This window comes from Seriola lalandi, unplaced genomic scaffold (genome assembly GCF_002814215.2).
Source record: "Seriola lalandi dorsalis isolate HSWRI2012SDOR001 ecotype SW California unplaced genomic scaffold, Sedor1 jcf7180002054606, whole genome shotgun sequence".
Taxonomy (NCBI): domain Eukaryota; kingdom Metazoa; phylum Chordata; class Actinopteri; order Carangiformes; family Carangidae; genus Seriola; species Seriola lalandi.
This window is the reverse complement of record NW_019525159.1, coordinates 73,341-87,834: the sequence shown is the minus strand read 5'-3', so window position 1 is coordinate 87,834 and position 14,494 is coordinate 73,341. Positions and strand designations below refer to the sequence as shown.

At 40.3% G+C, this 14,494-nt stretch overlaps 1 protein-coding gene across 1 annotated transcript in view; it reads right to left on the bottom strand.

The window, feature by feature from the left end:
- hcn1 (hyperpolarization activated cyclic nucleotide-gated potassium channel 1) overlaps positions 1-14,194 on the bottom strand; it is a 36,686-nt gene extending 22,492 nt beyond the window's left edge. Inside the window, exons 1-2 of the mRNA XM_023419650.2 lie at positions 14,037-14,194; positions 2,363-2,581 (exon numbers count right to left, since the gene is read on the bottom strand). Coding sequence (XP_023275418.2) covers positions 2,363-2,581; positions 14,037-14,189 — 372 coding nt within the window. The 5' untranslated portion in view covers positions 14,190-14,194. The remainder of the gene's footprint in view (positions 1-2,362; positions 2,582-14,036) is intronic.
- Between the last annotated feature and the right edge of the window lie 300 nt (positions 14,195-14,494).

Sequence of the window (14,494 nt, the reverse complement as noted above, 5' to 3'; positions counted from 1 at the left end):
TTTTTCTGGTTTGGTGTAAATCAACACTTGAGTCACTGAGTGAACCTGCTGATAATTGGTGTGAAGATGAAATGAAGTCTGTCAGGGAGAGACGAGAGTGAAATTGAATGGTTAGTATTCCAGGCATCCCACTGACACCAGCGTCTTTAGTTGACTACATTCCTTACATGATTGAGGCTTTTTTAAATTGTGAGTTGTGGATGACTTGGTCCAGTGATGTACAATATTATAGTAGTTGTACTTCGTTGTAGTTGTTGTAGTTGTACTGCAAACAGATTGCGTTAAATGATGAGTTTTAAGTACCAGCACTGTGCCAAAACTACAGAGGGATGGTTTCTCTAGATCACATTGACCATGGGAGAGGCTGGCAAGGTCAGGCCATCGTTTCACTGTAGAATGAATTGATAGCAGCTAAATGCTTTTATACGCAAGGTGTAAACGAATGAAGTGGTATTTTAGCATGAGCTGTTATAGTCACAGCCAAGGTGACTCCACTGATGCTCCAATAAGAGTTATGGCAACAGCCTCCAGCAGGATAACTGATGTGTGCTTTGTGCCTTACTGTGTGTGGGTGTGTGGGTTTTTGTATGTGCATATAGATAGTTGGGCTGCAACTACGATCGTTTTTATTATGCATTTATTTGCTGTAGAGCTGAAATGATCGGTAAATTAATCAATTAGTTAACTGACAAAAATAATAATTATTAATTTTTCAGCATATGTGCTGAACATTCAGTGGTTCAACCTGTTTAGATATGAAGATGCTGTTCTGTGCCATTTATGGGGATTTTTTTTGTGTATGGTCAAACAAAACTCGCGGCAATTATAATGGTTTCCAGTATTTTCTCATTTTACAGACAAAATGATTGACTGAAAAAATAATCGGCAGGTAAATTGATAATGAAAATAGTTGCAGCCTTAATTTTCCTCGACTCATCAAAGTTCTTGTTCAGTGCGCCTGATTACCCAAAACCCAAAGCAATTCAGTGAAGGGCTGCAGCTAACAATAATTTTGTATAATATATTTATCTGTTCATTGTTTTTCATTTGTGAAATGTCAGACAATATTGAGAAATGTCTAATGTAATCCTATGTTACATTATTAAATGACTTGTTTTGTTTGATCAGCAGTCCAAAAGCCAGACATCCAGTTTACAAGGATTTAAAACATAGACAAAGGCAGCAAGACTTAGATGATTAATTGAATATCAAAGTAGTTGCAGATCAATTTTTCTGGCAATGAACTAATTGATTAATCAACTAATTGTTGCAGCTCTTATTCGGTTTACTATCACAGACAGAAAAGTCACAATTTAAAACCTGGAAACAAAGAATGTTTGAAAAGTGACTTAAACAATTATACCATAACTATATGTCATTACAATTATTGCAGATTCATTTTCTAATAATTGACTCATTGTGTCAGCTCTGTTACACATTGCAAATTTGAATTTAATATGACTGCAAAAGCCATAAGACATGATCAAACTGTTTCCTCTGACAAGAAAAATCTGACAAAAAATTGTAAATACATAATCAGCATATCCAAGCTTACATCATCTTTGTTACTGTATAAGTTAAAGGTCATCTCTTCATTTTATACACGACCGTAGTTCTGAAGTGGATGAAGACATGCCACAGAGAACTATAAACCCCTGCCCTACAATGGCGTATGTACATGGTCTGCAGCACAAGTGCAGGAAAAGTTTGGGAGTTAAACTCAGGTTCTTGCGTGCAGGCACACAGCGCATCAGTCATGGCCGTGTGTTCTGGGAATTGCCCAGGCCCCTTAGCAGGATCACAGATGGTGGCTCGGCTGAAATGCTGGATAATCACCCTCTATGCAAAAAAAAAAAAAAAAAAAAAAAGATGTAATAGGGACTGAAATGAAATGGAAGAATAAAATGTTCACTGGCATCATACAGACAGTGAGGTGGCTGGTCGGTCCATCTCATGGACCTCCTCACCCCATTGGCCTTGTGTGATCTGCTTGGGGGGAGAAAATCCTCTTTCCTAGTCACCGCCCCGGATATTGTGATCTATGAGAGCTCAACCCATTGGTCCACAGGGCCACTGAGAGAATACCTCATTTATTTAAGTCGAGTTGCAATGAGCAGGATTTTATGCAGATTGAAAGAGCAAAACCCTCAGATTAATACTTTAAGACCATCCCAGTGGTAATTAGCATTAATTACCTTGAAACAACAAAACATGAATGAGTTGTACATCACACCATGCAGTTGCCTTCTTAAAGGATTACTTAAAATTTACTAACATCAAGTATCATGATAATCATATAAACCTCATCTTTTGTTTCAGTCTCAGGTGTAACTATTACAATGTGTCACTGTTGGGTTCTTACCTTCTCTTGGTATTGCCTGCGTGAGGAGTCCAGTGATTGGATCAGAGCTGTAGCATGGCCCACAAACATGGCGTAGCACGTGGCGCCTACAATCATGCTCAGCATGGTGATCCACAGGTCAGACATGCTGACGGGTGCCCGGGCACCATACCCGATGCACAGCATGTGGCTCATGGCTTTGAAGAGGGCATAAGAGTACTGCTTACCCCAGGAGACGTTCTGTAAAGGTGGAGAGAGAGAGGGAGAGAGAAAGAGAGTAACGGAGAGACAGAGAGTGGGTGGGGGGGAGTTACTGCAAGGCAAGAGATGGAAGGCTCTCCAGCAGGCAGGATGGAAAGACAGGCTTTGCTTTGATGGATCACTGAACCTCTACCAGACATTCTGCCAACATACTCTTCATGCCTCGAAGCCTAATGCCCTCACTGAGAGACTGAACTTTCTACCTTTTCTCTTTTTCTTTCTCCTCCTTCGCTCAGTTTTTTCAACACTTCATGATATTTTTCCCTCCCTGCTCTTGCCCTGTCTGGATGTACCTGCCCTTATTCATTTATCCTACTTGCCAAAGGGTTGAAAACAGTTCATGTTCGCAAGTGCTTAAAAAACCCAAACACCCAAACTTGCAATATTTACAGGAGTCTGAGGCATCGTTTCCCTTGATGCCCAGGGCATCTTTCACAGCGCGGGGCACAGCGAAAGGATGGGGGGGACTTGGCTGTGTATTCTCTCTCTCGCTCTCTCTCTCTCTCTCTCTCTCTGGTTTGAGAGTGTTGTAATGGGATTCAGTGTGTTAGAGGCAGGAACAGAAATGCAGAGCTTCAGTCCCCACACACATGCAGGGGATTCAGAGCTGACAGTCATGTAACACATCAGCTCCACTGTATGAGAATCTTCCCTTATGAAAATTTAGTCAGTCAGCCACCAGCGACTCTTTGAACAGCTCAGTGTTTCACACGGAGGGAAGTGATTTGCTCTGGTTTGAGAGTCGTTCTTCTCAGTGTGTGTTATCCTCACAAAGTGACGTCGTCTCTTGCTCTTTCCACTACGTAACGATAATATCTCGAGTATCTCGTTTGTGAGGCCCCTGTTATCCAATAACGTGTCCAGCTGGGTTTCATGAGAGACCATTTCATTGCTGACCTGTCATTACTCAGATTAAGTTGTTTGAGGAGAACCTGATTATGTTGCTGCAGACTGGGAAACAAGCAGAGATGCAGCCAGTCAGAAGTGTAATTCTGCCACTCAAGATCAGCTTCTATGACTCCCTGCGTCTATCATTAGTATTTTACAACATGCGGTTCTGGTAGTTCAGAGCAGCTGTAAGCACGTTGGCCTTCAGACGTGGTCACATGTCTCACATTGTGTGAATTAGTGTGTTTCCAGCACATTCTATCACTGTTTTAAAACGACTTTTTGCCCATTTATTATGCAGTAAGAAATCGTTTCCTACAAAGAATCACCATAGAGTGCTTGAAAATGTGCTGCCATTTCAACTACAGATTTCTTTTTCTTTTTGTCTACTTTTTGCTTTTTGTTGGTGTCAGCCTTTGGATTAGACTCATCATTAATACAGTACAATGTCAAATGTGAAAGTGTGCCTTTTTCCCCGGGGACGTGCAAAATCTCTAGTGAGCAACTGAACGGGGGGGGGGTGCTGCTGCATCTGTGAAGACCCAGTACGTCCCTATGAGGAGACAAATGCGGCAGCTCTCCGGTGCGGGCCTCTTAGCCGTAGCCAAGTTGCTGACTCCTCCAATAGCTTCACCTCCTTTGAAGAAGTGCTGAGGAAGCGCTCCATACAGAATACCTACCTCACCCAAAACAGAATAACTAATGAAAGAAATATGAAACCTCTAGAAAATATCGTTCTTCTCTGTCTTTTCCAAACGCCACACGACGCACTGGGGTCTCCTTTTGTCACGCCATTCTCCGTTCTGCTCGACTCCACGCCGTTCATCAACCGAGGTTTAGTAAATGAGTGAATTTACAGCTAATCATCTGCCCTGGATGACTCATCAGTTCTCATCTCCATGCTGATTAGTTGTTTATTCCAGAGACTGATTAGAAAATGTGTGATAATTTCATTTGCCAGTTTTAATAACAAATAGAGTCCAGTTTGTTTGCCTTGGCAGTTTCAATTATTTTTTGATTTTTTTTATGCAAAGAGTTAAGCTGACAAAATACTGTCTTTAAGTGCCACATATAGCCATAATTCTTTCCATAACATTCCCTGTAATGGAAATGTTTGGAGCTGCTGTATGTGAAGAAATATGTAATATTTTTCTGTGGCACACAACACATAGACTGAATAATCTGTTTACATGCACGGAGAACAAACGCACCCAACCATGTCGGTGGAACAAATGCCATTTGTGAAGTCATGAACCTAAGGTGTCCTTTCACATTTGTACATTTCGCATGTGTGGTTGAGATGGTGGATGAGCAATACCAAACGGAGTGTTTGTGTCGACATATTTGTATGCATGGAAAAGCAGAGAAATATAGTTTTGCTAGATGATATTAGACAAGCTAGTGTGACTCACCACACCTTTTGCTATTCGTCCTTACATGTGTTCAGTGCACAGATAAGTAGATGTAACAGGGATTGTCTGCTCAAGGGCTTTGCAAATTATTCTGCTGATTATTTTCTCGATTAATAGTTTGGTCTATAAAATATTGGACAGTAGTGAAAAATGTTTATTACAACTGCCCGGCCTGCAGTCCAAACCACAGAGATATATATATATATATATATATATATATATATAAATAAATAGTTCTTTTATAAATAAAAGAACTAGAATTACTGCCTTGTAGTTGTATGTTTCTGCCAACCAGTCAAGTTGCAAGAAATAAGGCCACAATCTCCCTTCTTGAGTTACAGCATTGGATAATGGCCAGAAGTGTTTTTACAGAACATTGTGATGCCACAGTGAATTTTACCTCTGACCATTTGGATGTTAAATGTCACCCTATTAGACATTTGTGTTAAATTGTGTCATAATTAACATATGAATGTTTGAGTTATGGCCAAAAACGTGTTTTGTGAGGTCACGGTGACCTTGACCTTTTGACGTTTGACGACCAAAAATATAATCAGTTCATCCCTGAGTCCAAGTGGACATTTGTGCCAACTTCAATTCAAGGTGTTCCTGAGATATTGCAGCGTTCACGAGACTGTGACTTACATACGTAAAGACAGACAACCTAAAAACATAATGCCCCCAGTCACAGCTGTTACCAGCAAGGAGGCATTAAAAGTCTCCTGTTTAAGCACAGCTAATGTTCCAGGTTTTAGGATTACAAACTGTAGCACTTCCTTAAGCTGTGATTAAGACTTCCATCTGTTGTCAGATGCTACAGTAAAAAATCAGATGTCAAAATGAGAAAAGAAGCAGCACAAGTAAAAGTTGCATGCTTGAGGTAATGCAACAGGTTACATAGCCTGTTGTAGTGGATGGAGGGAGCAGGGAATAGAAACTCATACAAATTGTAGCTGAAACTGTGTCAATATGTGTCGTTGCCATTTCATCACTGTGGCAGAAGCAATTGTGTCTGTGAAGGTTTGGGGAGATGCAGAGGTGCAAAATGTCTGAAATTTTAGAAGACTAGTTTATTTGCCGCAGTGAGAAAGAGGAACACTTGTTAACAAAGAACATTTCAGCAGCAAAGCGTGTGAAATGAATTCACAGGAACTCTCCATGGAACACCAAAAAACCATGACACAAGCCAGAACGCCAGTGATGCAGTAACTAGTGTTATTGTTCACATCACTGTTCCTCCGTGATTCAGTTTTCGTCCCTGTGCCATCGCCGACTCGCAGTAGGTCTGGTGCAGTGCGTTATGATTGTAACAGCCAATCACACCCTTGCATATCGGATTTTTTTGTTGTCTGTTTACAGTTGTAATCAAAGGGCAGACATAAACACGTTCAAAGTGTTAAGAACCACCACGGTTGTTTCTTGCTGTATAACCTTCTGTGAAGAGTGAGTCATTGCAGTATTAACAGTTTTTCCCCAGAAAATGCATTTTATTTTTTCCTATACTCCATACTCATTCCTATACAATTCCCTTGACTTTAATAAATGTGGCTGACCCAGCAGATGTATTCACTTCCTCCAGAGTTGCTCTAAATATAATTAAGCACTGGATGCAGCAAAACAAGTGGCATCAGATGCTGCATATTCATCTGTCAGCGGCTCTGCCTTTGTTTTGTAAGTACAACAGTAAAGTGAATTCACAGACGTCATTATTACATGTATTAAAACTAATCTCATCCCACACACTGTGAAAGTATTCCAATCAACAACTCACAACTTTCTGTAATTAGCCTGAGCCAGGCCTTTGACTGTGTGTGCACTTGTGCATTTAACAACTTGCCAGTATTTCAATTCATTAATCACAACATCACAACGTCACAACATCGTGCCTCCAACTGTCTTCTCACACAAGACGTAAGCGGTTATGTGACCGGGGAAGGCGATTGATGATTCACCAGCGTCCCAGGGCTGAGAGTGACCCAGAGGCGTCGGTTGTTGTTGTTGATACTGACACATAACAATGAGACTAATGGGATGTAGTGCCTGGTGGGACACGATTCGACCCCTCAACAGCAGCAGCACTCACAGGGCAAAGGGCAAAAATCGCAGTGAGTTCATATCTGTACCCCCACAGATACACGCTGATTCATTAGCTGCCCTAGTTTCACTGCAGCATTACTTAACAGTGAAAGAAAATGCATTTGCATTCCTTTTCTTATGGAAGTAACACTTTAGAGAGTAGTGTGTGTGCATATGTAGATTTAACATTTTCAATATATTTTGGATCCAAATTATGTCATATTTTGCTTTTATTCTCATTATAGTAAAAGCTTTGTTCATTTTTTTTATTTTTTTTATTCCAGTTTAAAAAGAATGCTACTGAATGAGCAAAACATCCGCATTAACTGACGGGTTTAATTACTCAATCATATAACTCTCTAAAACCCGGCAAGCTGTCCCATGCACGGGCAAATAAAAAAAATTTAAAAATGTGACGCACAATTTTCATTTTTCAATTACATAATCAAACTACAAGCTGTTCTCCCTGGGAGGGCACAGAAGGCACAACAGTCTTTGAACACATGAGCGAGGAAGTGAGGGGATTTACAGGCGTGCACGAGAACCAAACAGTAAGTTGGCAAGTGAAGCACACAGTCATGTATCTCAGTGGGAAGTTTGTGGGTTCCCCCTTGTCTCATACGTTTTAATGCTTAGTGTCAGCTCAGCTGTCCTGATGAGGGATTCCTCTTGGGGTTGCCAAAGCTTTGGAGTGTTGTAGGGCTGCAGATTTATATTAAATATCACAAAAATAGTGAAAATGCTCATTATGTTTTGGGTAACATCTTTGAATTTCTTGTTTTTTTTTTCAACCAACAGTCCAAAACTAAAAGACATTTAATTTTGCTTCACAGAAGTCGAAGAAAAATGGTTCTCACACTTTTTTAGCTTGAACTAATGAATGTTTGACATTTTTGCCTTAACCTTGATTAAAACTATGAGTCCTTTATAAAAAAAATTGTTTCTGATTCATTTTCAGTTGGTAGACTAATTGTTTAATTGACTAATTATCAGCTTTTTTTCGTTGGTGTGGGTGAGGCAGCAGGTTATGTAAGGCTATTAATCTCCATCGTGTTATTCTCTGCTTTGTCATGTGTTTACTTCCCTGTATTTTCTTAACTTTTCAACTTTGGTATGCCCCTTCTTTTAACTCTCTCTCTCTCTCTCTCTCTGAAGGGTTATGAATAAATCAAGAATGACTTTCTGAGAGGAGAGGTGACTTTCCTTTTTCTCAATCATGTGGAGCAGCCACTTTCCCTGATTAGCACACCCTCAATCAGAAAGGTTAAACTCAGCACAGAAGTCCCATGTTTTGAAATGAGCAATTGCCTGAATTCTCCAGGACACAATAGCCTCCTTGTATACCAAGAGTGATCTGTCTGTCCGTCAGAATTGTTTCAGCAGCAAAACTCATTTGAAAATGTCCTGCCACAGTCCTTCAAAACTGAGTTCCACCTTAGCAGCTGTGCTTGACATCTCAACCATTCTGGAGGAAATACTCCCGCATTTCTGAATAAACCAAGACTCAACAACTCTTATCAAACCCTTCTGTTATCAGTGAGGACTATCCAAGGCTGAGGGGTGAATAACAGACTCGGCAAAGAACAATTAACAGTGTCTTCAACCAAACGATTAAAGGTCCAAGAATTCAGACCCAGAAATCTACTACCTGGAACCGAACCAGACCACTCTATTTCTTGAAAGAATAAAGAAATGTCGGACCCGAACCTAGGCCGTGAGACACAAACCCGATTGGCACAGATTTCAAAACTGGTTGCTATTAACAATTTAATTTTAATTTACACATAAAGTTAATAGCCTTCTCTCCTATGCCTGGCTGTGATGCGTATAATCCAACATCCTTATTGAGAAAGTTGGTAAAATTCATCCATGATTAGTGCCGTCTGATCACAGCCCGACTTTTGGGATCCAATCCAGTATCACACATAATGTTAATCAGACCCGGGGCCAGCAGCAGTAGAACAGGACCTGAACCGGACCAGTTTGGCCTCGGGTCATTGGGTCCAAGTGCACCTGTGAATACCTCTATGACGAACCAACCAAAAGTACTCTCCACCCAATAATTAACCGAGGGAACAGCAATACAACAACACGACTGGACAAAAGCGGCCTTGAATTTTACTGACATGAAACCATTGCATCCCTTTTGTTGAACGAGAGGAGAGAGGTTGGAAAAAAAAGTTTGATTAATTCATAACTATGGACTGAAGTGACTCATTTAGTGGCTTGGGAACTAAGACGGGATGGTAGTCGGTGGTCGAGGGAATAAAAAAAGGCAGAAAAGAGTGACTGATGCTGAAGGCGGTTATGCATGGTTAGCCACGCTTTTCACTTTGTGTGTGTGTGTGTGTGTGTGTGTGTGTGTGTGTGTGTGTGTGTGTGTGCGCCTACAGTATCTGTCTGCCTCTAACTCTCTCCGAGACGTGAATCCTCAGCAGACTACTGCTCAGCTGTCTGCCTCTTAATATGAGCCCGGACAGAAGCAGTGCGCACACATGCATTACACAAAACACACATGCTCCAACACACATATCTTCATACTGTACCTGCAGACACACACAACAGCCCATCACCCTCTCACCCGAGCCAACACAGTGACAGCGAGCATTATCTTGTCTGTTGATTAAGTAAATGCAGCCTCTAAAGAGTAAGAAGCTACTCTCAGGCCATTAGTCAAGAAGATAACAGCCCTACACCCTGCACTGCACCACTCAGCAGTATCTACAGTCCTCTTCTTCTCACAGCTGGAGACAGAAAGTACCGGAGCCAACAACAGGGAAAAAAAAACAAAAAAAAACATGACGCAATCCGAACTCAAAGTCGTCACTCTTGAGCAAACCCAGCTGAGAGACGCGATCTTTTTGAAGGCAATGTTCACCTGACAGTCGCTCTCCTGACAGGCCATTAATCTCACATTATGTATTTATACCTGCAGTAAATGGAAGGGGGGTATATCTTATCAAGATTTTTAGCTTATGAACACTAATGCATCGGGATGGTGTGAGAAGAGGGATCCCACATGTGGGTTGGGCTTTTCACTTTGAATTTACCAGGCCGCAGTCAGCACACTGGCCTCTACTTCTGCACGGATCCACAGGGTGGTGTTTTCCACAAATTGCTCATTCTACCACATCACAGTCAGTAACACTTTGTTACTATCATATCTGCACAGGTTTTAACTCCCATATGTCTCATGTACGGCTTCAACTAATAATATTTTGTATCTTATGCTCAGAAATGGTAAAACACATTTGTAAATCTTGTTTTATTGTATGGATCACAAAACATGCGTCTCTCACAGCAACAGTATTGAGTCTAATTTCTCTCCATATTCCTTCGGCTGTGGCATTGTGTTGTGAGTGCAGTACTCCTCCTCTAAAGTATTGAGTTATCATTTATAAAATGTCAGTAGTGTAAAATTCCCATCAAAAGTAACTATTCAAAATGATTGTTTTGTCTGACCAAACGTCCAAGAATATTCAATTTACAGTGATAGAAAACAGCAAGTCCTTAAGTACTGCAAATGTCTATACAAATGGTTCTGCGGTTCGATCTTACAGAGGAGAGAGAGTGTAGATTAATCAGTCATCACAGCTGTTGTAATTCTTCTATAAGCTTCCAGCATGCACGTATCTTAAGTTAGCTCTTTGTTTCAGAGGCACTTATCTTACACAGTCTCTGGCTGCGGCTGTAGCTTTCCATAGCACAAATGATCCTGCCACACAGGGGGCAGCAAATTAGCCTTTTACATGATTCCCATTGCATATTGATTTGCATAGAAGAGGGGAAATATCTGAGCAAGAGAAGCTGTTCATCATTAAGTCTGGTGATTACAAGTAAATGTGGACCCAGAGCGTCAAAGGAAAGTTAAAATCAGTTTGCCCAGTTTTGTGTACATGACTATTAGCATGGATGAATTGTGACAGTTAAGTGGGAAATTATATCACTGCAAATTTATTTTCGAGCAAACAGAGATGGATCGTGTCTGTTTGGATGAATAACACATGCTAGTTGGTGGTGGTCTCCCTTGGGCAACTCATTGCCTCGAAGTAAAGATAAGAGTGGGATATAGAGCTGTGATGTTGAGGGAGGCTGACATTTGCACCTCCAGTCTGATGCCTCTGAGCAGTCAGCGTGCATGTGGAGTGCAGAAATGTTTGTGGGAGAGAGGGAGATGAGAAGGCGGAAGAGTTCCCCGGGCGAGCATTTACAATCAGCATTACCCAGGACGCCTGCACACACTTCTGCACCATCACATTGCTCTCAGAGGAGCAACCACAGTCCATTTGACCCCAACTCAGAGAAAGAGAGAGGGAGGCAGAAAGGCACGGAAAAACACAGTGAAAGGAAAAGAACAGAGTCTACAAACGCCTCAAACTAAGCAAATTTCTGTATTATAATCTGTGTAATTTTGGAGACACCAGACATGAGGAAATAAATGAATAAATAAGATACACATGTGTTGAATTTGTTAGTCTAAATGTTACCAAATCAAGAAAACGGAGAAAATAGCTGCAAATGTTAATCAGGGTTTGACACTAGCTGTGAAAGTTTTTATTTTTCCTACTCTACTGTAATACAACAAACATCAATCAATCAATCAGGAACTTAGAGGAATCAACTGATCTTCTTAGTTGTTGTAATGTAAATATGTGAGTTTAGAGTCTTAGACTTAGAGTCTTGTTTAAAATTTCAGACTTCAGAACTTTTGACTTTGAAATGATGAGTTGCATAAATGAACTGCTGAGAGTTCACTCACCTTATTGGATTAAGTGTGTATGTGTGTGTGTGTGTGTGTATGTATATATATATATATATATATATATATATATATATATAAAACTAGCATATTAACCCAGTTCCTAGCATACATTGCTTGTGAGTCAAAACCCTCCAGAGACTCTCCTTTTTCTGTAGTTTAAAGAAAACAGACATGATGTGAACTTGCTGTGTGTCTTAAATACATGTGAAGGTATGTGACAATGCTGAAAGTTTGTATTGACTTCAATCCCAACACCTTTGTTTTCCATTTTCAACACTCGATGTCGAACTAACTATTTAGCCGAAGTTCAGTTAACTCCTTTTTTTAAGGCAGCAGAGGAACTTGCGTTTCTAAGCTGAAGAAACTTAAAATGATTTACGGTGCATGCACCAAAGTACACTTTGGTTAAAAAAAAAACTGGCTCACTGTCTCATTAGGCTGTTTCTTTGTAGGTTGGCAGAGCAATAAAGTACCTGCAACACCGTCCCTGATGAAATGTGCCTGCATTTCTTATTTATAGACAGACTCTCGCTCCAAATTAGATACTATATCAAAACAAAACACCAGGAGAATACAGCACCAGGCCTGTATCCACACCGTCATCTCACTCAGTGGTTCCTGCTTTTTATCTGTAGATACCTTTTTGTTGTTGAAGATACTCATTATAACTTAATTTTTTTAAAATGAATATACCTTAATTAATATACTTGTAATATCATTATAAGAAAGTGTATGTTTTACACAGTCTCTGCACATTTACATTATAGTCCAGTAAACTGTGCAGAGCAGCCTCCCCAGACTGAACTCTACAATAACCTACATGTGAAATCTCACCTTTTACCCACAAGACTCACAGTTCAGTACCTCTACACCTCTACTGGTGTCTAATCTTAGTAGAACAGGAGGCGGTACCAGCCTGATCTGGTTCAAAGGTTGTTAATCCAGTCACGCTAGTTTTCAACACTGAAGCTCAAATATTGGATTAAAACAGTTGTCACATATAGTTGTGTCCAAGTTTTTGATAATTCGGTGTTCGGTGTGATATATATATATATATATATATATATATATACACACACACACACACACAGAAATTGACCATTCACTAAACCCCACCCACACACAGTGACTGTCCAATTGTAGCTTAGGAAAGAAGGTATAACAAGCCTGTCAAGCTTCGGACTTCTTTGCATGCCGAAACATGTACATGAGGCTCTAGATAAGAGCAATACTTTGCTTTTTTGTTAATGCCTTTCCAAAACCAAAAACAGAACTGTGAAGGTGACAGGAATAGATTCAATTGTGTGTTTCAAACTACTTTACTACCTCCGGCAGTTACAAAGCTTTAATTCCAAGGCTAAGGGGATGTATTTATATTATTAATTAACTAGGTTAAATTTAATTATTTTGTGGAGTTATATGATTTGTAAAAAAAAATAAATAAATAAATAAATATTCCCTACTGTGCACAAGCCAGTTCTGGATTCTGTCCCAGCCAGCATTGCAAGAAAAAGTGTTTTCTTTGCCAAACACATCGATTAGTCCTGAAAGATTTTCTCTTGTAAGTGAAAACATACTGTTTGAAAATACAAACGTGAGGAAGTGAAGCATCAGACAGGGTTGTATTGGACCCAAATAGCCTGATCTCATGTTTTCTTCAGCATATACTGTAGGCTTATACTATAATGATAGGACTGAGCTCTACACTGCAGTACAAACACAGACACAATAAGTACAAGAACAATGCCCTTTCTTCATTTCCATGTTTGCTACACTGGTCACAACCGGTGATCATGCAGATTTAGCCTCAGTCTTCTAACACAATATCATGTACAAAGCCGTCAAGTGCATATTTAATTTTTTACAACATACTTGTTTTAAAATGAGTCAGCCAGAAATATTTTAAGTCAACTGGACATGGTGTTTACAACCGACTCATGGACTTGATTGGCTAGTTAGCTACAACCGATAAAGTAAATAAAGTAAGGTATATAAACACAGCTGTCATTTCAGCCGACAAACACAACAATTGCCTGCTGAAAGTGAGACGCCTGTTTTTGTCTACCTCTGTCTAAAATCTTGTGCAGTTTCTAAAATTACTACAAATTTCAAGCAGTAAATCTACCACTGATACCACTGTAAACTTGGCAGGCAAGGCAACACAAAGTGGGTAGTGCGACTTAGTGAATGGTCAATTGACAGACTGCTGTGTTCAGTGGCACCGACACACTCGTATTTTATAGCCTATACGAAATGCCAAAATAACAAACAAAAGAGAAAAGTGTGTAATACTTACAACCATACCGTTTAGGGACACCCAGCAGTCAGGGGGGAAGTCTTGGAGGAGAGGCACCAGGTACTGGAGACAGCCATCCCAGTGACACAGAAGTAGCATCATCCCTATCAAATTAAATATTCTTACCACTGCACTAGCCAGGTCATAGGTCATATGGAAGATCTGCCGAAAAGAAAGAGAGGGAGACAGAGAGACCTCGGTTAGAGCTCTTCAGTTCAGTGTGATGAAGTGATACAAGCTCGAGCCGTCATCACGGATGCACACTGGTTTGAATTTGGATCTGTTAGTGTCTCTTAAACATCATGCACTGGTATTTTGGAGGCACATAAAAATTATTTATATAAAAAAAACAAAAAAAAACAAAAGTACAAAGTCACCTTTGAAGTGGAGGCATGGTTTGTCTGTTTGGCCACCAGAGAATTTGGTTGTCGCCAGACAGTGTGTGTGTGTGTGTGTGT